The sequence below is a fragment of the Paramacrobiotus metropolitanus genome, unplaced genomic scaffold (genome assembly GCF_019649055.1).
Source record: "Paramacrobiotus metropolitanus isolate TYO unplaced genomic scaffold, Prichtersi_v1.0 Parri_scaffold0000001, whole genome shotgun sequence".
NCBI lineage: Eukaryota > Metazoa > Tardigrada > Eutardigrada > Parachela > Macrobiotidae > Paramacrobiotus > Paramacrobiotus metropolitanus.
Window position 1 is genome coordinate 2,157,602 of NW_026570221.1, and position 23,680 is coordinate 2,181,281.

The 23,680-nt window shown below is 48.4% G+C and overlaps 2 protein-coding genes across 2 annotated transcripts; both read left to right on the forward strand.

Moving 5' to 3' along the window:
* The first annotated feature begins 987 nt into the window (after positions 1 to 987).
* Positions 988 to 23,282, forward strand: LOC129594928 (uncharacterized). Its single transcript, XM_055491830.1, has 2 exons — positions 988 to 1,107; positions 20,761 to 23,282. The coding sequence occupies exon 2, from the start codon at positions 20,775 to 20,777 to the stop codon at positions 23,280 to 23,282; it is 2,508 nt and encodes an 835-aa protein (XP_055347805.1). The 5' UTR covers positions 988 to 1,107; positions 20,761 to 20,774.
* On the forward strand, positions 2,189 to 2,761 carry LOC129594834 (uncharacterized). Its single transcript, XM_055491716.1, has one exon. It carries the CDS (start codon positions 2,189 to 2,191, stop codon positions 2,759 to 2,761), a length of 573 nt encoding a protein of 190 aa, XP_055347691.1.
* Positions 23,283 to 23,680: the final 398 nt, after the last annotated feature.

Below are 23,680 nucleotides of genomic sequence, written 5' to 3' on the forward strand. Positions count from 1 at the left end.
CATGTCACAAACCAGTCTATCACCTTAAGAATAGGATGCATTTGCATTTAAAAAAATTAGTTACATGGAAGCCATTAATTTTACGATAGTGGAAGATATTCACAATTTATCGATAGTGGAAGACAAAACTAATGATTATGATTTCCGCAGACAAGAAGATAATGATGCGTTACGTTTTACGATTTACCGTAGTGTGAGCGCAGGCGTACATGCGTACACCCTCGCTTGGCAGTCTGTTGTGTTTTGCTGCACGCCCGCCTTACGCGTGGCGGAAGACATGTTGTTCTGCACGCACCCGCACTGTGTGGCGGCTACGTGCGCATTTCTCACGCTTGCTGCAGTCAGCAATGCGAAGTTGTCCATGAGGAAATTCTATCGAATTTAGTCTGTTTTATAAATTCCTAGCAATCACGCCGTTTCTCGCTTTCCGTAGCGTAGGCGCATTTATAGCATTGCTAGGCTTTTTGGTAGGCAGAATTCCGTCAATTCTGTTCCTACGCGTGAACCTTCATTGGGTCCACGCTTTCATGGTAGCAAGAGTCGTGTTTCTCCAGGATAATCTGAGAGTTTTCCCGTCCAATTGACGAGGTGTGGAAGAAGTTTCCGCGAGAAAGGGCTCGCGTACGGATCGGTGGCGAAGGAGCGTTTGGATCTCGACAGCAGATCAGCACCAGTGTGTCTCTACTGAGTAGAGCACGCTGTACTGACCTGACGCGATCAAGGCTACTGAAGTAGCTTTGATTGGAGGGGCACAAGCGCCGAGAAAAGATCGCCGCAAGAGGCAGAAGCCCGAAGGGGGGCACGAGTGGGCAAGCCACTTTTGGCTGTCGGGTGTGGAAGTTTTCAGGTGCGTCTCTACTGAGTAGAGCGCACACATTATACGCGCTCTCCCAAAAGGAGGTCGAGCGCCCCTGTCGTTGCTAACGTCAAGGCGCGACAGAAGACCCGCAGCCAGCAAGTCATTTGGTCGACGCACCGCTGCGTCCTGCTGATACGAAGCAGAAGGGGTTATCGGCTGGCCCAGGAGAAGTCAGCTAAATCGCTGGAGGATTGGAGGATTCGCGGAAGGCCGAGCGGGATCGATTTCTGGATCACGGAAACGATCAGGTTAGATTTTCGTTTATTAATTTTACCATTGGTAGATAGGTAGAATCCTCAATTTTCATTCGTCGGTTCTGAGCTGAGCAGAAAAGTAGGCGGTACTTTTGCGCACGGCGCGCTAGCAAAAATTTTCGATTTTGGTCGTGACGTCACTCTGCCTTATAAATTGAAAAACAACGTTTCTGATTGGTCGACTATTCGCACTGTGATTGGCGCAGTAGCGTAGCTAAAGTTAGCTAGGAAATCAGCCAATTAGAAGCTGAGATTTCGTAAGGAGGCGGAGTTTTTGCGCACGGCACTCAAGATCGTGACGTAGCTAGCTAAGAAAATTTTCTGAACTGACTGACGAGAAGTTGACCTTTACCAGAAATTTTGACGAGAATGATGACCTTTAATAAAAGTTGAAAGCTGAATAAATAACGTTTATTCTGAGGAAATCTAAGTTGATTTCTCAATAAAATCGAAAAATATTCCAAGGTTAGACGTTCTAGACCGAAGTTGATAGTGACCTTTAAACAGAAAAAGTTCTGAAGGAAAAGTGACCTTTAACGTGACGGAGTAAGCTATTAGGCTGAAACAGTGGAAGTGACCTTTAGAAAAGACTTAGCTCTTTTGGAGGCAGAGTGACCTTTAATAAAGTTGAGCTGATACAGAAGAGAAGGTGACCTTTAGGACAGCAACTGTTTCTGTTTACGTGTAAAGGGGCTTACGTAGCTAAACTAACACACGTGTCAGAAACATTATTAGCATCGTCCAAGTTATCCGATCATCAACGGTAGCCAAAGATATGGACCAAGACACAGACGGTAATGAACCGGTCTCATCGAGCAGTCAGAGAGAACGGTCTCAGGGGTTAGAAAACCCTTACGAACGGAAACTAAAGCCGTTCACACGGCCAGTGGAACATGAAAGAGCAACTCGAGCTCAGAAGACCTTTGGGAGGAAGGACACCAGAGGCTCAGAAGCCACATATCAAACGGCTCTGAGGGAAACCCAGAAGGAAAGCTCGAGTGACGGAAATGGAAAAGCTCCTGAGCGACATGTCGGAGATAACACGGTAGACCAGTCAAAGGTCACCGACGAGAGAATGGTTTCAGATGGACAGAACAAAGATGACCTGAAGGCCGAGACCGGAGGAATGGCACGGTCGGCCGAAAAGGTCAAGGAGGAAAACGCGGATCAAGTTGAGAAGGGAAGTGACGAAGTCAGTCAAAAGGTCACCGAAGGTGGTGGCGCCGTCAGCAGCAACGAGCTGATTGACGAAGGAAAGGTCAAACAGGACGACCTTTCGGATAACTCATTGTTCTTACAAGAAGAGATGAAAGAGAATGGTACCAGCCCCATGTCAAGTGACAAGTTTTACACTGACGATGAGGACGAAACGACGGTTCAGATGTCCTTCCACACTGCAATGAAGCAAGCTGATTTGGCAGAGATGACCTTAAATGAAAAGCTAGAAGAGACCTTTGAGGGGACGGCGCCAGGAAGGACTGACGAACGGGATCAAAGGTCACCATCACCAAAAACATCCGTAATGAATGGATTAAAGCAGCGTGTCAAGGAGCTGGAACAGCTACTTGACGAGAAGGAAGCGCAAGCTTTTGCCGCGATACGAGACCAACGCAATAAAACTATGAAGTCGAAGCCAGACTGTACGTGATGGAACAAGAAAAGGTCACGTTCGAAGACGAAGCACAACAATGGAGAGTCAGATTCGAAGGTCAGAAAAAAGCTGCGGAAGATCTAAGGAAAATGGTCGAAGATCGAGACGCGGAAGGTATGCTCACCGCAGAAGACTACGGGTTGTCCGAGGAAGCAGCTGAAAGGTCACGAGAAATAGCGGAACTGAAAAAGGAGCGTGACCTTTTACAGTCAAAGGTCAAGGAGGCCGAGAAGAAACGCGATGAATCGCTGTCAAATGCGACAAAGTTCACCGGAAAGGTCACCAGCCTGACGGCTGATATCTCGAAACTGAAGGATGACCTTAAACTACGTGAAGAACTTGTCAACACGTTACAAACAGAATTAAAGAGAGAAAAACAAACAAACCGAAGCAGAGAGCCAGAGAGATCAAGCAGCAAAAAGGCTCCTTGAACTGGCGGAAAAGACGAAAACGGAATTCAAGCGACTCAATGATGAAGTCGAGAACCAAAAGAAAGAAGCAAAGAAGTGGTTGACCGTAGCACAACAGCGTGACGAACGGGTCACCGTGCTAGAGGTCGCAAATAGAGAAGGGCAGCAAGAGAATGAAAGACAAAAAGAAGAGATCGCCAAATTGAGCGATGAACTTGTCGAATTGGCCACTACAATAATGGAAAAGGATGATAAATTCAAGACAGTTGAAGAGGAATGCGAAGCGAGAGGAAGGACCCTCGCAGACAGAGCGGATCGTATCACACGGTTGGAAGCAGAAGCTGAGATCCTAAAAGCAGCAAAAATGGATCTCGATAAGACTCTCGATAACCGAGCAAGTACAATCCTCGAGCAAATGAGAAAGGTCACCGAAGCAAACAACGATTATGAGAAGCTCAGGAAAGACGCAAACGAAACCGTAAAGCAGCTGCAGCAGGCAGTCAAACAAAGAGAGGAAGAAATTAAAGCTTTAAAACGGTCGGCAAAACAAAAGGAAGGAGAGCCAAAACAGCCGGAAAGGATCGAATCTCCACCCCCCGGATATGGCGAAGTCCACACCGTCGAAGGTAGCTTCCATTTCCAAGCTCCCTTAAAGACGGGGACTGGCCGAAGCGACGGCCGTGATGAAGATAAGGTCAAAGCTGAAAAGGTCACCGACGATACTGAGTTGGCGAAGGGGCACTCAGGACCGATCGGTGGGGTCAATCCTCGGCAACAAGAAACAGGACCGAGGAAACAATCGTCTACAAATCTGACCATCAGCCAGACAATCATGAAGATCCACGAGTTCGCCAAAACGAGCAGGAAAGGGTAGCTCGTGAAGAGGAGAGGCGAGAAAGAGAATACCGCGCGGAATACCACGCTGAAGCACAGCGACTCCGTCGCGAAGAACGGGAATTCAGAGGTTACATGAGAGCCATGGCCCGGAAATCCGCGTTGATCGACTACAACGGCAACCGAGAAGCTTTACTTGGTTGGATCCGTCAGGTCAAGGAGACTCAGAAGACGTATGACCTTTCGGATGCAGCAATGATGCTGGAAGTCGCCAACGCAGTCAAAGGGGACGCGAAGGCATGGTTTGACGCGGAAAGAGAAATCGATGACGAAGAAGAGGCGGAAGAGTTAACCGTCGATGAATGGATGACAAAGTTCAAAGAACATTTTGGCGATCGTGACGAAGGGGTCAACGCCTTAAGGGAAGCTATGACAAGAAAGTTTGAGGCCGGCAAAGAAACGCTTGATCAATTCTATCAGGCGATCATGCGCTTCAAATCGAAACGGATCATTACAGAGAAGCAGGCCATCGGGTTCCTAATTCAAGGATGTAAGAACGACAGTGACCTTTATAAGGCACTCCGAGCACAGAAATTCCATAACCCAATGGATATCAAGGAATTCTTCCGCACCTGGTCGACTGGCGAAGAAAAGTATAAGGTCACGAGAGGCAACCGAGTCCAAGATGATTGCGTGATCATCCGATCGGGCCAGATCGAAGAAGTCGCGAATGGGCGACAGAACCAGTCGTGCTCGGCGCAGGCGCCAGGATACAATACAGAATTCCCGCCGTTAGGCACTCAAGAGATGACCTTTGGCAACGGTCGAAATGAAGGTCAGGTATCGTACGCGACGATCGCGGCGATCCAAACGGCCGTCCAAGAAGTAACCAAGCCTGCGATCGCGGCGATCCAAGCATCAGCTCAGCAAGCAGCAAGGCCGAAACAGAACCCACAAGGAAACGTGCAAAGAAATGCCCTGAATGGAGGGCTCGGTGGTCAAGGAATGGCTCAGGCGAACCCGGGCTTTGCTGGCCAGGGATTCAACGGTGGCGGAGGAAATCAAGGAAACTTCCGACCGAACCGTGGACAAGGAAATCAAGGACCACGATACGGGTCGCGAGTAGAGCGCCTGTTCACCATGATCGACGGATGGGTGGCCAATAACGCGCTGACATGCCAGAACTGCATGTACGGCAACCACTACACACAAGCGTGTTCGTTCGCGGGAACACCGTGGAATCAGAACCCCAACCGGGTCGTGTATGAAGAATGGTTGATGCTGCGTAACAATCATGGCGGATGGCGCAACGCAATGGCAAACGGATATGTGCCACAATCACGCCAAGGCGGACGGTATGCTGGTCAAGGTGGCCAAGGGAACTTCGCCGGTCAAGGTGGCCAGGCCAACTACAACAATCAAGGAGGCCAGGGCAATTTTGGCGGCCAAGGGAATTTCGCTGGTCAAGGTGGCCAGTGGAACAACGGAGGTCAAGGCGGCCAGGATAACTTCGGAGGCCAAGGCAACTTCGCCGGTCAAGGTGGCCAAGGTGGAGGAAATGGCGGATATGGCCCGGTTAGAGGCGGCTTCCGAGGTAGAGGCAGAGGCCGCGGCGGCAATCGCGGAAATTACGGCGGTGGCCAATGGAATGGTGGTGGTCAAGGTGGCCAATGGAACGGTGCTGGTCAAGGAGGCCAGTGGAATAATGGTGGTCAAGGTGGCCAGAATTTTGCCGGTCAAGGTGGCCAGGGCAATTTCGCCGGTCAAGGTGGCCAGGGCGACTTCGGCGGGCAGCAAGGCGGCTTCGTCGGTGGGAACCAGAACGGTTTCGGTCAGCAAGGCGGAGGTTTTAACTTCGCCCCGGCGAATGGTGCCGGTCAGGCGCAAGGTGCGCCGGTTCAGGAATGGCCCAGGGAAACGTCCAAGGTCAGTAGGCGCCGGTGAGCCTACTGATCGTCCGGAACCGAAACCACCGGATATAGAGGAGCAAGGTGCTCCGCTGCAGGCAAGGACCGCAGCGAGAAAGGGATGCTGCGAAAGTAACGCAAAGACCCGGAAAAGAAATCCGAGGATTCGAGAAAGTAACTCGAAATCGAGCGAAGGGGCTCGTAAAGGTCAAGAGAAGGGTTTAAAAAGATTGCCGCAAGGACGGAAGAATTTGACCGAAAGGTCACCGCAGAAAGTAACTGCGGGAAGTCAAGAAAGTAACTTGACTCAACCGGGGCCGACCGAAAGGTCACCGCAGAAAGTAACTGCGGGGAACAGGGTTGACGGAAGGGCCTCAACTCTGCATCCGGGACAGCAGAAAGTAACTGCAAATCAAGAAAGTCACGAAAGTAACGTGACGCTGCAAGGACAGCAGACCCAAAGGTCACCGCAGAAAGTAACTGCGAGCAAAGGTCACGAAAGTAACGTGACGCTGCAAGGACAGCAGACCCAAAGGTCACCGCGGAAAGCAACCGCGAGGAAGAGTGAAGCTACTCTGCGAAAGACGCAAGCGGAAATCTCAAGCGAAGAGGATGATGAAACACATCACGCGAGATTCCGAAAGTTCGTCGAAAATACGTTTGAATTTGACGGAATGACCGTAACCGTGCAACGAACGCACGAAGGCGGTCCAGATAGACCGAAATTCCTTGAGCAGATGGCAAAAGTATTTCAAGCAAGAGCTGCCGAGGAAGATCACAGAAGGGCCGTGACTGCGCAAGGAGCGCAAGAGACCGAAAGGTCACCTCAAGCGAGAGTTGAAGAAGTGAAAGGTCACGAGAGATTGCCAGTGCAGCAGACTCAAGAGTCACTGAAAGAGAAAGGTCACGGTGAAGTCGCCGATGAACCGAAAGGTCAAGAAAGTAACTTGACTCTGCGAATGGCGCAGCAAACAGTGAAACAGAGCGAAGGGGCACAGCAAGTCTCAGATGACTCTCTCGATGAGGCAAACACTCTACAACAGAAGATGGAGTGGCAAAAAGTCGCTTACAGGCCGAATGGACGGCACGGTATGTGGAAACCAGTTCCTCCGCCACAAAGGTCACCGCAAGATGTGAGAATCTCCAGAGAAGCTTACTGGGAAGAAAGAGAGAAACAAGACTGGCGGATGAGAAAGCATCTCGAGGAAACGGTTAAAGCTTCACAACCGAAAGTACAAGAGTACTGGGAAGAGAAAGTCCAATGCGACGAAAATAACCGTCAGTTTCGAGAGCGGATTGAGAAGGGTGAACTACCGCCTCAGTATGGCGAGAAAGTACCTTTACAAAGGTCACTAAATGGTGGATTTTTCATGTCAAGACCGGAAAGGTCACCGGACTTAGCGCAAACTCCGCAAAAGGAGAAGTCATATGACATGACAGAAGCAATCCGGAATGACAACGAAAGGTCACCGCCAAGAACTGACGGATTGTCATCTCAAATCGATCCAACTCGCACGAATAACGAAATTGCGAAGAAAATTACCGATTGGATGAAAGAAAACGACCATAAGATGGTTGTGTACGAAAGGTCACCAGAGAAAAAGAATGAAGATGACGAGATGACCTTTGCGGATGAAATTACGCAAGAGATAATGGCAAAGTTGCAAGAAAAACCGTCCAAAGATGTGCGCAATGAAAGGTCACAATACGAAGTTATTGCGCAAGTGATAAAAGGTCACGAGAACGCACAAGAGAAGGGTTTAATGTGCGAAGTGGCAAAGGTCACGGGTAAAGAAAACGCTGCGAAGGAGCAAGCGAATATCTTACCGAAGTCAAAAAGGATCGAAAAGTTCTCAGATGTGCGACCCGACGTACCGAAACGGATAGATCGTTGGAGCTCAAAAGGTCTGATAGAGAGCAAGCATGCTGCACCAATCCCAGTCAAGTGTCGAATAAGAGTCTTGAAACTCGAAGATGGAAACTTACCGAAACGGATCGAAGCTTATACACATGAAGTCAAAATTGGAAATAAAAAGGTCATGGCAATGCTTGACACTGGCGCAGAGACGTCTTTGATTTGTCAACAGTTCTGCGAGAGGAACGGCCTCCAGACTGTCAGACTACCACCGAAAAAGAAGGTGATGATCAAAGGGATCAGTGGAACGTCAGGCTTTGAAGTAACGCACTACTGCGTAGCACCAGTGACCTTAAGAAGGAAAACCAGTCAACACTCATTCTACGTCAGACCAGCGTCAGACGACGTCCAAGTCCTACTGGGATTCGACTTCCTCGCAAAGAAATTCGTCCTGATAGACGGACACGACGAGGAAGAAAGAGAAACTGAAGCTGAAGACGACGAGCCAAAATCATCCGCAAAAGTTAATGCAGGAAAGGTCACCGAACTTCAACCAAGAAATAATTCGGGGTAACGGCTATCCCAGTACCAGAGGCACAGGGATCGAAGGAAAATAAGCAAAATGAGAATGTGAGAAATCTAATCCCAGTACCAGAGGCACAGGGATTAGAAAATGCTGGAAAAAGCAAAAGGTCACCGAAGTCTAAAGGAAATCAAAGGTCACCAACGATGAAACAAATCAAGATAATGCAAGCAGAAGCACTGATTGCAAAGAAACAGTCGCTAGTGCCAGGAATGGAGTGGTCAGGCTACTCCCAGTACCAGAGGCACTGGGCACGAGAATGGTTGGGCCCAGGACAGAGCCAGGACTGATGAACAGCGACGAAAGAGCACTATTCTCGGAAATACGAGATCAAGCCATAAAGCAACTGGATGCAAGGAAAACGGAGCATGGTGCTCAACACACTTTCGAACCACGTGACAAAGCAAGAGGGCGGATGAAAGGTCGAGACACGCGCCTGCGCAAAGAGGTAGCAGAGAGTAGCCGTCGTCTTACTTCCGAACCACGCTCTGCAGATGAAGAAATCGAAGTCATCGAAATATCATCAGATAACAGCGTAATCGAAATCGAAAAAGATGACGAATGGACAGATACCGATTCCGGAGAAGCGGATAAGCGAGTTATCGTCCGTCCTGAACCGAGACAACGGATGCCGGAAGGGAACAATCGCGTCATTTCCCGCAAACCAAGAGAATGGACTGCGGAAGAGAGAGCAACCTCTTGCCATCACGATTGGCACGACAGCGATGACCTTTCGATAGCGCGACCTCAAGAAAGATGTGCAAAATGCATGCAAGAAATGACACAAGATGACCTTTCGGAATGGCCGAAATGCAATGCAGCAATTGCGCGTCATAAAAGACAAGAAGAAATAGAGGTCAAGTCGATTATGAGAACACTTCCCATGCCGGAACTGTCAAAAGCAACTTACCTTTGGCAATGTTATCGAGAATGGTTATCGGTAGTTAAGAACTACATCATCTCCAGAGGGAAGTGGCTCCATCATTGGCAGCAAGAAGCGGACAACTTCATTCCCGAAAAGGCGGATAAAAGCGACCCGTGGTATACAAACCCGATTACAAAGCTCGACAGAGAAAGGCGACGAGCAATGGAAGAGAACGAAATATGGGAGCAAGCGAGAGTTGACTTATTTTGGGAATTCAGAGTTAATTATCTATGGAAAGGTCAAGGACGAGCAATCATTTTCCCAATTGGACTCGGCACAGTAGTGTACGAATTATTTGACCTTTACCAGGCCTGCCTCAAAAAGGGAAGCTTACGAGAATGGAATAAACAATGGGGCAAAATCCTCGAAGAAGTACCGATATTCACAGGAGAAATTCCAGAATTAAAGGTCACGCGAAAAAGACGCGAACTTGGATTATTTGGCTATCCGAGAAAAAAGAAGGTGACCTTTGCACCAGATCCAGATGGAGTGGAGTATCCCGAAAGAGGCGGAGATACTTGGTGCATGTATGAGACGGTACCGAACAATGACTGGACTACAGAAGAACTGATGGCAAATTGCGTCTTTATCGGCGATAAGAGACCGAAAGGTCATGGCACAAGCGCTGAAAAAGAAAACGGCACAAGCGCCGAAGAAGAAAAGAACAAAGATAACGGCACAAGCGCCGAAGAAACCAAAGAAAAAGAACAAGAGGTCAGCACAAGTGCTGCTCAAGAAAACGGCACAGGCGCCGAAGAAGAGGAACCAACGCACACGGCGTATGAGTTGGCTCAGATGATCAAGGAACTGAACCAGGCGTTTCGGGATAAGGAAAACGGAATCCCGGTAACAGAGGCAAAAAAGGCTCAAATGTCGCCGCAAGAGAAGAAAAGCAGCGTCGTTAGTGGCTTCACTACAAAGGTCACTCGGTAACGGTGAGGAAGGGCCACCAACCGAGAAGAACGAAAGGTCACTAAACGCGATGCTGGAAGAGGAGCCAGAAAGGTCAGTTCCGAAAGTTGACGAAAGGTCACCTGAAACTGGCGAGGAAGGACCGCCAGTTGGAAAAGCAAAAAGGTCACAGAATACCGCTCAAGCAGATGATAGCTCGGAAGACGATGAAAGGGATAGGTCACGAGCAAGGATTCGTGCAACACGAACAAATCCGAGGATAGCAGCACGAAACGGACGAAAGTCCAAGGAAACGGACAAACCTCTGCCCGAAAAACGAAAAGTGACAAAAACTTAGCGCTTCCAAGGATGAAAGCGATGACCTTTCAACAGAAAGTGAAGACGAAGGCGTCGATGAGCGACCAATCGAGAAAAGAAGCAAAGGTCAAGAGCTTGAAGCTAACCACAGCAGCGAATCCGACTCGGAATTCTCGAGCACGAGCGATAACTCGACCACTTCTGAAGATTCTGGAGTGAGTGACCTTTCAGATCAAGAAGATCTGCTGACCTCGACGAAGACGATGAAAAGAACGAACAACAAGAGAAAGAGATCATTGTTCGAAGAATTAAAGTGCAGAAAGCAAGAATCCCAGAAGGAGCGATCAAGGTTTACAGCGACCAACGAGTTAAGCTGAGACCAAACCTTGGCACACGCGTAAAGGTCAAGATGGGCGTTCATGTGCCACGGAATCAGAAGCTGATGTATACAGCAACTCCTCAAAAGGATAATGAAGTCCAACCGAGAACGGGAGTCACGGACCATAACGGCACTCGATTCGAAATCATTATCGAAAACCGAAGCAAAAGCCGAAAGACCGTAAGGAAGGGCCAATTTCTCGGTTACGTAGAACATTACGAACACCTTGAGAACGTAAAGGTCAATTCGGCTACCGTCGTGAAAAACATACTTGAAGATCCTGAAGTGGACGCAAAGACGAAAGAAGAACTGAATGATATCATTGAAAGATTAAAGTTAGGACCAGACCTAACTGAAGAACAGAAGAATGACGTGCGAAACGCATTTTGGGAGTTTTGGAAAGTTCTCCCCACGTCAAAGAAACCGTACGGCGATGTCAAAGGGGTAACGCACACTATTGACACAGCCGATGCCAAACCGGTTAAATGCAATCCAGCAAGAACAAGTTGGAAAGGTCGTGAATTCATCACAAAGCACATCGAAGAGATGCTACAGCAAGATGTCATTGAACCATCCGATGCGGAATGGAGTTTTCCGGTCGTACTCGCCGCAAAGAAGAATGGCGACGGAACTATGGGAACAAGATTCTGCGTCAATTACATTTTGCTGAACAAGCTGACGAAAAAGAACAACTATCCACTGCCGAACCCAGATGAACTGCTTGACGCGTGCGCGGGAAACAAGTACTACGGCAAGATGGACTTACAAAGTGGCTTCTGGCAGATCCCAATGGATCCAGCGTCGAAAGATAAGACAACTTTCGTCACGCAGGACGGAATGTTCCGTTTCAAAAGAATGCCTTTTGGAGTCTGCAATGGACCTGCGACCTTTCAACTTTGTATGGATAAAGTCTTGTCGAACGCAAAGAGAATGGGATGCGTTTTCGGTTACATTGATGACGTGATCTTCGCAGGGAAGACCTGGGAGATCTTCATGCAGAACTTAAGGAATGTCCTTCAAAGTTTGGTCGACGCAGGCTTTACAATCAAGCCGACGAAATGCGAATTTGGCATGCGCGAAATGGGATTCTTGGGGCATATCCTAAGCGAGAATGGTATCAAAATGGATCCCGAAAAGGTCATGGCAGTTAATGGCCAAAAGAAACCGACAACTGAACGGCAGTTGAGGTCATTCCTCGGATTAGCGAACTATTACCGAAAGTTCATCCTTGGATACGCGCAAAAGACGGCGCATCTCTACGAATTGCTAAGACACGACAAAAACATCAAAAGAGATTGGTCAGCAGTCCATGACCAAGAATTCAATGACCTTAAAGAAGCGCTGTGTAAGGATCCAGTACTGAAGAAGTTTGATCCGACAAAACCGACAGTGATCGAGTGTGACGCATCAAAGGAAGGGCTAGGTGCGATCTTGTCCCAAGATGGACATCCCATTGCATACGCAAGCCGCGTTTTGCACGGAGCGGAAAAGAATTACGGAGTAACAGAATGGGAATGCCTGGCGGTAGTTTTCGCCGTCAGAAAGTTCAAGTCGTACATCGACTACTCCGAATTCACAGTGAGAACGGATCACAAAGCTTTGACGAACCTCTTAAGATCGGAGTCGAACAAATCATGTATGAATCCAAGATTGACAAGATGGGCATTGGCACTTCAAGGTCACCGATTCAAGATCGAATACAAGCCGGGCAAATACTGCGACAACGCAGATGCCCTTTCAAGAGCGCCAATTGAAGGTCCCACTTGCAACGAAGAAGAGTATGATGAAATCCCAAACTTCGAAGATTACAAGAACGAACTCAACAGAGAAGAACCTCCGATTGAAGTTTGGCAACTTTTCGTACAATTAGCCGAAGAAAGGGAAGAACGGCTGAAAGCCGACATGAGAAGGGTTGTGTCGGAAGAAAAAGAAAGCGGAGACATGCGCTCGAGCATAAATGAAGCAGAGCGTAGTCGTCGTCTTACTTTCGAACCCCGCTCTGCTACCAAGATAAAGGTCAACAGAGTGAGAAAAGAAGCTTCCGAACGAAAAGATGGAAAGGTCACGAAATACGGTCAGAAAATGGTAGACCAGAATGACCTTCGCGAAGCAGAAATTCTCTCCGAATACATTCCGGAAGAGTGTCCCATCAGATTGCTGAGATTCTCAAAGAAAATCGAGAAAGGTCACAAGCCTCTTCCGAGATGCAAGGTCATCAAAGATTGGAATGAACTCAGCACTGCAGTAGTCCGCATCGTCAACCTACAAGGAGACGAAGAAGAAGAAGATGATACGAATTTGCAGTTGCGGAATAAGCAGCTAAAAGATCCGCACTTGGCAATGATCATCGATGAATTGGAGCACCTGCAAGACGCAGACAAAAGGTCAAAGTTTGAGACGCATTACCAGTTATGGAACGGCATACTGTATCGCGTCAAAGACCAGAAAGGAAGACTCGAAAGGACATATGTGGTACCGTTGCAAATGAGAAGGGCTATCATCCATGCATTGCATGATGAAAAAGCAGCAGGTCATTTTGGCTTCGAAAAGACGTTGGCCGCGAACCGGCTCAGATATTACTGGGACCGTATGAGTACGGATGTCAAGAATTACATCCTCGCGTGCCAAGGATGCCAATTCATAAAGACGCCAAGAAAGTGTCCACCTGGAAAGCTCCAAGAGATCAAAGTCGGTCATCCATTCTTCAGAGTCTACGCGGATCTGAAAGGACCCCTACTTCCAACGAAGAAAAGAGGATACAAATACATTGCGGTCTTCATCGACCAGCTGACGAAGTATGTCATAGCGGAGCCAATGAAAACAGCTACTGCAAAGGAATTCGCAAAGATCTTTGTGAAGCATGTAATTCTGGTGCACGGAGCGCCACATATTCTCCATACGGATCGCGGAAGGCATTTCACCGCAGAAGTACTGAAAAAGGTCACCAACGTGTTCAAAATCAAACACACGTTTGGAACAGCATACCATCCTGAAGGTCAAGGACAGGTGGAAAGGCAGATGCAGACCATCAGTGATGGATTGTCGCAGTACCTGAAAGCGGGAAATGAAAGGAAGTTCAACAAGTATCTTCCTTACGTCATATCGGCAATGAACCGTGCAGTACATGCAACGACGGGGTACTCAGCGTACTACATGCTTCACGGGAGAGAAATGACCATGCCAGAAGACGTAGTGACGAAGACGAACGTTCCTGACGACTACGGTGCACCAGACGAATGGGTCGAAACCATGAAAAGGAACTTGACCTTTTCAGAAGAAGTGGCGAAGTGCAACATCAAAGATGCTTACGAAAAGCACGCGGAAATCTACAACAAGAAGAAGTCAGAGCCGCAATTCAAAGTCGGAGATCGAGTCTTAATTAGACTCCCGAAAGATACAAAGCAAGGAAAGAAGGAAAACCAATCCGACTTCAAGAATAAATATGACAAAGTGTGGAAGATTCTCAGTTTTCCGAGACCGAACGAAGTCGAGGTCATCGAGCAAGATGCGGTGAAAGAACCGGACCTACGAGTCGTTTCGGTGGATCGTCTGAAACCGTGGCATCCACCGTTACCGGTTCAGAAAGGTCAAGCTGAAAGGGCAGCTTCGGAGATAATTGAGAAAGGTCAAGATGAAGCAGAGCGTAGTCGTCAGCATACTTCCGAACCACGCTCTGTACCTGATTTGGCAGAAGAGCCAGAAGAGGCAGAAGAGCCAAAAGAGGCAGAAGAGCCAAAAGAGGCGGAAGAGCCAGTTAAGAAAAAGAGAGGACGACAGAAGAAAGAGATTAAAGACTTTGAGACGCCAGTCACGATGAAGCTTAATCAAGAAGCGGGGAACTTGACCACGATTGAGCAAAATGAAAAGTCACACCGAAATGAGGATAAAGAAAGCGCAGAGCATGGATCTCAAGTGGCGCCTACTTTCGAACCACGCTCCGCTACTGACGTTAGGGGTGACCTTTCAAGAGCGAAAATGGATGAGCCTGCTCGCAGAGTAGCAGAGCGTAATTCTCAAGATACTTTCGAACCACGCTCTGCCAACAACGGAAAGAATGACCTTTCAAGGGCGGAACAGATAAAGGCCGTCAAAGAAGAAGCCGACCAACTTGGCCAACGGATCGCGAACGAAATTGAGAAGCGAAAGGTCAAGAAAACGAAGAAAACTCCGAAGCCGACTCCAGAACAGATTCTGAGAGGAGAAGTCCGAGACGAAGATGAAGCCGACAAAGCATTACTTGATCGGATAACTAAAGGACGAAAACAAATAAACCCGAAAATCAGGCTTATAGGAGTTTATGATATTAAGACTGGAAGTTGGGACGGCGTAAAGGTCATCAGAAATAAACCTGCTAATCGGAGTCATTTTCGTTGTCGTAGTAGGTTTGTTTAACGATAAGCTGAAAAATGGAAGGTCAAGGTGGCAGAAGTTATTGGAATCCGGGAACGCCGTCATCGATGAGCGGAACGATTCAGGACCCGGACTTATATGACGATTCAATGAATACGGAAGGAACGTACGAAGGGGGATACGACCCGTCTACTACGTATCAACAATCCGACGTGGGAATGAGTTCGAACACGTGGGGGACTTACGGCACGCAGGTCGGGCCCCAAGGGCAAATGATGCCAAATCAGATGATGCCAAACCAGATGATGCCAAACCAAATGATGCCAAATCAGATGATGCCGAATCAAGGAATGATGGGACAGAACTTCCCATTCCAGCAATTCCCACAGATGTATGGCCAAAATATGCCCATGATGAATCAAGGTCAACCGATGCAAGGTCAGTTCGGATATGGCGGAATGGCCCCATTTCCGAACCAGATGCAAGGATTCCCTAATCAGATGCAGGGATTTAACCCTCAGCAAGGCCAAGGGCAATTTCGGACACCAAAACCGTCAAAAGGTCATCGTTTCCCGGGAGATAGACAGAACACACCGCGAAGGGGCGGTCAGCCGTTTACTCCGAGGGCGTCGACGAGTGGCCAGGGAACGAGAATGGAGATCCCATCACTTACACCAGTCCGAATCCACTCGCCAAGATCGACTGGAAGTATCCCGTGGGCAGTGTTAAATGCACCCAGATTCAACGACCCGATCACAGAAACGGATCCGCAGTACAACATTGTAATGGATCCAAAGGTCACCCTCACAGAGGAAGAAAAGAAGGCTGTGGCGGAGTTTAATGAAAAATGCCGCGAGTTCGTCCAGCTGCATAACGATATCAACGATAATCAAGATCAGTACAGGACGGCTCGAAGAACTCACAAGATAACCAGGGGAACCCACCTCCACATGAAACTGGATAAACATGAGGCGGAAGAGTTGAGAAAAGAAAGAGGTGTTGAAATCAGAACACTGAAGAACAGTAATCCAGTGTTGCGCAACAGGGAATGGCCAAGCGCAGTAAAGACGATACTGATCTTCATGAACCTTATTCCCCCGGAACCAAAAGAAGAAGAACAGGAGAGAGGAGTCAAAACTCCGGCCGAGGAAAGCCCCACTAAGGAAGAGCATACGGCCAAGCGAACGAGGAATGACCCGTTTCAGCCTCCGAGTGACCCGTTGGTAACTCGAGAAAGAGAACTGTTGAGAGAAAGGGATAAACTCGACAGAGAAATCATGGAATTGAGGTCTCGTACGGCATCGGCAGTACAATCAGGATCATCGCGTACCAGCCCGGCGAGAGAAACTAAACCGAAACTGAAATATGAAAAAGGTCAACTCCCGGTGGAGGAAGGTCACACCGGTCGAGAAGAAAAACCGAAAGGTCATCCTGGCGCGAGCACGCGAAGGGGCGCAGCTCGAGAAACAAAATGTAGATCGCACACCAGAGTTTTCCGGCTTAAAGATAAAACGGAAGGAGTAGTCAGCGCATTCCTAGTCCATAGAGACACTGATCAACCAATTCCATCAATGGGGGAAGGAGCTGACCGAGCTGCATATCAGCTGATGTGCAAAGAAGCCAGCGATACAGCAGAGCAAGCGATTGGTGAACTCATTAAGTCAGAACGGAATAACCCGACCATGATAGGAAGAATCCTGAGAGACCTGTTGAGAGAAACAGCATTCAAAGAGAAGGCGAACATCATGGTCACAATTGATGCGAAGGGTAGAATGGAGAAACAACTCTATAACCCGCAAGGCGAAAAGATTGATATGCTCTCGCATGGAGCATATCCGGCGTCAGGTGCGAAGGGGCACGAGGCGGAAGAAGAAGGAGAATGGGAAGATGTAGAAGATGAAGAAAACCCGCCATACAGAGAGACGGTGTGCAGATGTCTAAAGGTCAACTATCACATGGCGGACGGAGATGAGGGATACGTCCACGGTTTTATCATTGACCCGACGACCTATATGCCGATCCCGACAGCAGGAACGAATGCGACTCCTCAAGAAATTGAATGGCAAACACAGAAGTCGTATAGTGACCTTAATAAGATTCTCAATCTCCTGCCAGAGGACCAGCGGAATAACACTGCTGCGAATATACAAGCAGTGATGAGTATCCTCAGGCACAGGGCCGAAGAAGACCGAGCCTATTTGGTAATCTTTTGGAAAGATGACGAAGGAAAGTGGAAATCACTCTTCGACTCCAAGGGCAAAGGGCTCTATTTTCCGGAAAACTTCCAATTTAATCCGACGGCGGAAGAGCACATTAAATATTACTCTGGTGACCCGCCGGCCCAAGCCGAAGCCATGGAGACTCAAGAAGAAATCGATAGGGGATCACCATGTCGACGCATCGACTATAAATTCATGAATCAAGAAGGAAGAGAAGGGATCCTCAGAATCGAAGTGGTCGATCCTCAGACGGGACAAATGGTGTCAAACGCAGGCTTCACTCCAGAAGAGGAAGAAGAGGAAACATCAAAACTCATGCAAGAGGTGGAGCAAGTACTGCAGGTCCTGCCACAAGAGGAAGAGCGCGAAGAATTCGAAGCCATAACCGAAGTATTGGTTAACGTCATGATGCCAAGAGCACGCCAGGACGGAGCATACATGCGCTTGACCCATATTGACCCTTTCCATGGAGAAGTGTACAAGCAGCTTTACACTTCGAGAGGCGAAACACTGACCAAGCTGTCGGGGGCGAAAAAGGTCAGAAACCGGCTGAGAAGGGTCAGCCCGAGCAAATTAAAGCAGAAGAGAAAGGTCACGAAGAGAAGAAAGAAACGAAAGGTCAAGAGACTAAGGAAAAATCGCGAGAACGGGAGATCAAGAAGGAGGAACATCCGACTCCCGTAAGAAGCGCGGAAAGGGTCAAAGCGATAATTGCCGGAGAAGTTCAACCGCACTCATGCAACGACCCTAAATGTGAAAGATGTCAGAAAGACGAAGAGAAAAAGAAAGAAGATCAGAAGAAGAAAAGGAAACCAGTAAAGGTCACGGCACGAGAAGGTAGCGCCGGTGAAACTTTTGTCAGACAGCCGAAGTTACTGGGAGTTATGGAAAAGAAAAGAGAGAAACCCGAATCGGACTCTGAGCCAGAACAATTGGCTATCAACGCAAAAGCAGGGTCGTCACAAGCCGAGACCGACGAAGAGAAGGACAAAGGTCAATCACGCAAGGTGATGGAGGAAGCGATGACGATGCAGCCGATCTATGCGTCGACGATGAAAGAACGCAAGGACAAGGCTGATAAAGAGAAGAAGAAAAGGGATACTTCTGTCGAATCGGCGAAATCGGAAGTCAGCGTCGCATCGTCGAAGTCGTCAATAAAAGAGAAAGATACAAGAAAGAAAGGTCAGAGAGACACAAGAAAATCTGACCCCAGCTTGGCAGATTATATGGATGCACAGAAGAAACCAAAGGTCACTGCCAGGAACACTCTTATCGGACGAGTCGATGCAGCTGACATCGTGAACTGGAGACCTGTCGAAGGGGACAGCGAATTGGATTACACGGACGACGAATACGATGACCGATTCTTCGTCTGCGAGTCGAACGAACAAACAACAATCGAAGAAATTGACGAAATCCTCATCGGAGCAACAGCAGATTGGGGAAAGGCGACGAGATCAGTTACATCGAAATTCAGAAAGGACGTCAAGGCGTATTGCGAAGAGACGAATAAAAGACTGCCGCAGAGCAAGTACAACGCCGTCCTGGAATACGCAAGGAGCACAGGAAAAGTCCTCCAGAAACATCCGAAATATGGTTCCAAAGCGAAGCTGTACATCACCGGGAACAATAATGAGCGGAAGTTGGCTACAGCAAACGCAGATATCCGAGAACGGATTGAACGCGCCATTATCGGGATGTGCAGTCCGATGGGCACGACGAAACACCGTATGGCGCAGTTCATTAATGGAGTCTGGAGCAAAGAGAAGGGAAATGCTTCAGTCATTGAAAGGTCACTCGGAAGAGCGCTAACACAGATGGTGGCGGAAAAGAAGCTGCACACCACAAACCCGCACAAAGGTGTTACCATCAGATACAGTTCATTGAACGCCGTCCCAGAAGAACTGAGACAATACAAGAAGGAAGAGATGAGCGAAGATACGACCATTATATTGGATCCGAGACTCGATGCGGAATGCCCCATCTTGAGTCAGATCAAATTGGACAGTGAAAAAGCGGCAACTTCATCGAAGAAAGAGAAAGAAGAGCAAATAGAGGAATCAATGGTCGTTGAAGAAAATGTCGTTGAACAAATAGAGGCAGAAACGGTAGAGAAGGGTGAACCGAAACTGCATGCGCCGAAATCGGCTGAAGAGGCTATTGCGTTGGTGGGACCACCGAAACCGATGTCGGTACAGGAAGCACTTGCTGCGGTACGAAGCCAAAGGGCAAGTGGATCCAGTTCAGCAGCATTGACATCGTTAAAGGCTACACACGAAAAAGTGACGCAAGGAAAAGACAACGTTAAAGGTCATGCTGCGGACGAAACAGCTAAAGGTCATCAGACTTCAGCGCAAAGTGGAGTCGAGGAGAAAGGTCATCCGAGCTCAAGTCATGGAAAGATGGGCCAGCCTACTGGATCGCAACCGCCGGTAGAAGCTACACAGCAAGTGCAGTCCCCATCGCAGAAAGAGGAGACGGACGACGAGCTAAACGAGAGTAACGTCCCGTGGATGACAATTTACGCTGCGATCGGTGCAGCCCCGTCGAGAGAAATGGATAAGACGGATATTTCAAAAGCAGTCGGCGACGCCGGAGTCAGCAGGACACAAGTCAACAAGCTCATAAAAAAGAGCGTATAAAGAAGGAAAGATCGGTGTACGATACACGAATACGAATCAACCGAACTACTACATTCCTCCGGCGGAAGAACAACGAAAGCAGAGACCGAAACCAGGTCCCCAGGCTTGGAAGGACGCTTTGACTAAAGATGCCATGCAGAACATAGGCGGGACTAACGGGTTCACCGCAGAAGACCTCTCCAATTACATGGCAGTTCAGTATGATTCCGGCCAAGAAAATATGAACGGGGATCGATTCAAGATCCAGAACGCGTTGGACAGTTTGGTCAAAGACGGAACCATCAGAACATGGAAGAAGGATGGAGTCGACCAATACGACTGGATCGCGAAAGCGTAAAACGGAAGAACATGTGTGGGAGGAAGGTCCACCACACAAAATGAAGGATCAGAATCAGAAATGAGAAGGAAATGAGCAGACCGTAGTTCTCAAATTACTTTCGAACCACACTCTGCAAAAAGAGTTGAATTAGCGAAGGGGCTAATTTACTTAGCGAATGGACTAAGATGAGAAAGGTCACCATACAGTTGAGAATGGTTCAGTCAAAGAAGGATGACAAAGGTCATCATGAAACAACGAGAAAGTCTCAGCTCAGCACTGCATAGCCTAGTTACTATAGGCGTAAAAATAGGCGTTGAGAAGGGTTAACGTAAAGGTCATAGCATTATAATGTTTGAGATTGCAGGCTGAGACATCAGAATGGCTGAACGGAGCCAACCCAACCAAATCGTGGCGAGAAAGGGACAAAGACCAGCGGTAAAGAAGGTAACGGGGGATCCTTTGACGAATTATAACGAGGACTGCCCGGATTGTAAACGAAATAACATCCTGTCGAACGAACGTTTCCCATGCTGGACTTGCGTGGTGGCAGTACCGAACCAAGCAGTAGTGGTACCAGAAGAGGCGAGAAGGGGTAACCTCGATGTGTTCCGGCATTTGGTTACGGGAGACACATGGATGAAACTGTCACCAGAAGACCGGATGATATTGGAAGATAAATACAGAATGTGGGTCGGACGCAGACCGGGATGGGATATCACCCTTGAACCGCCGAAAACACCGGAAGCGGATGCGTTCAGGAAGAAGTTTGAAGAAGACACGATGAGAATGGTACAGGAAAAGCGCGAGGCAGAGCGAAAGCGCTTAGAAGAAAAGGAGAAAGCTGCGGCAGAGAAGGGTTTAGCCGATGCAGCTAAAGGTCACGCGGGAATTAACGTACCCGCCCCATTCGCGATACTGAAGAAACAAGATGAAGGAGAAGCAGCTGTGATCAGACAGTCACTGATACAGCAGATTGACATCATATTGCAAGACCCACTGGCTGTGTCGAAAGAAGAATATAAGGTCTTCTTGGATGAAAAGGTCAGCCTAACGAAAGGAAACAGACCATCCCAGGTTATCAAAATCGCGATCGAAGAACGAATCGACAGGATGCGAAACTTTCGAAAAAGAGAGAAAGATGTGGTTGAGGCCCTTCGGAACTTCAAGAAAGAGGAGTTCAAACGCCCAAAATCGCCTCAAAGAGATGATCGCAACCGCGGCTATGAAAGGTCATCAGACCGCTCCCGAGAAAGGTCATGGGACAGACATCATAACGACCGATACAGTGGATACGCGAGAGATACGCGTACGTCGGAGCAAAAGAGAAGGGATGAAGAACGTATCCGACGTGAAAAAGAACAAAGAGAAAAGCGCCGCCAAGAAGAAGCGGAAGAAAAGCGCTTGGCGGAGGAATACAGGAAAATCAACGAAACCTGTAATAGGCAGCAGGAGAAGGAACGGGCTGCTAAGGAAACGCAGAATCGCGATTCACAGAATCGAGAAGGAAGAAGTGAGGGCTCGAGTAAATCAACATCCTCAAAGGGGCCATATGATCAAGAGTGGGTCCAGGATAACTTGAATATGGATGATTATGAGTTTGGAGATAAATCTTACAACAGTAAAAGGTCATCCAGCTCAGAAAGCCACCGCACGCCTAAGAGCCCGCGCAGAATGCAATCAGTAGTTCATTCTGTTTGTTCAACGTTCAAGTCAGCCGAGAAACAACCGGCACAGCAGATGGATGAGGTCATGGAATGTAGTCCAGCATCCTCAAATGTCATTGAAGTCCATGGAGACGAGGACATGCGACCGTCGAGACGAAACATCATCTTCGATCTGGAGCGACAACTTACAAGCGCAGAGACGGCGAGTAATGCACCGCCAGAATCGGAATCAGAGAAGGGCGACCAGAAAGGTCAATCAAAGGTCACGGCTCCGAGGAGACAATCCCTACAAACCATTGAGCTGGTATATGAAATGAACGACATCATGGAACAGACGAACGAGATTTGCCGTTCAGTGGGCATTGCTCCGGATAATAAAGAAGAATTCGATAAGGTGTACTGGCTTCTCATGAACTTGCGCCAGGTCATCAACGATTCGGGATATGCGAAGGAGTACGAGTATGGGCAATGGGAAGATCTGATCATAACGCAAGAGTCAGCGAATCTTCATTACTTCCCGACGAGAGAATGCGGCCTTGTCAGTTTGATCGACCTGAGTCTCTTGGAAACACCGTTGGACACACCGGATCCAACAGGAATGACACAGTTCCAGTATAGAGACATCAAGGAAAGACGTCTGCACGTGGCACAATTTGTGTTACGCCATGTAAATCCGGCGCTGAGACTCCTCGCAGGAAGGGCTGCGTTGGGATTAGTGGTGAAACCAGATTCGCCACCTGATCACCGTGCCACGATCCAAAAGATTTTTGCAGCAAGGCTTGGCCATTACGAAACGCACCACCAGTTGAGAAAGAGCGCTCAAAGAGGTACGGAGATACCGCCGGCACTGATTGCGCAGGTCATAAAGTTGGGAACACCAGTAGCGAACTTCAGCACTTCGGAAACGGTCAAAAAGCAGCTGAAGGATGTTCAAAGGGCGATGACTTACGACGAAGATCTTAGACGTCAAGCGCAAATGCACGCTCACCGATGTGCAGAACGGATTAGAATTACGATGGGAACACGGTTCATTCAGCCGTCCGACTTCGTCTATGACTTCATCCAAGAGATCAGTGTCAACAAAAACAGTTATCGACCCGAAATTGCGCGACAGCCGCAGGACAATGAAATGAGTCGACGCGGACGAAGAAACCAACAGCTGCACTTGGATTATGTCGAATTGTGCAAAGGTCACGAGACAATCCATACGATGAAGGATTGAAAGCGCGAATGGTCGACGCGAGAGATCATCTGATCCGTATCCAACGCAGACGTGACCGAAATCGGCACAGTGGTACTAGCAGCCGGAGCGAAGGAGACGAGCTGCAGGAGAGGAAAGGAACCTCGAGATCGAACGTCTGATCGTAATGAAAAGAAAGACGACGTTTCGATCGGAACCGCGACAATGGTTCAAATGATCAGTGATGACCTTTAGGGCATCGCTGATGTGCTAGTTACGGCCATCAGTCGGCAGCACGAGAATGGTGATAAAGGTACAGTATCAGGGCGAAGGAGACATAACTTGTTGAACTGTCATATCGTTTGTGTTTCTATTGGTTTCAGAGTTTTGTTGCAGAGGATCAAGGCGATCCGAAATATGGGGAGTTACGGAGGTCATCC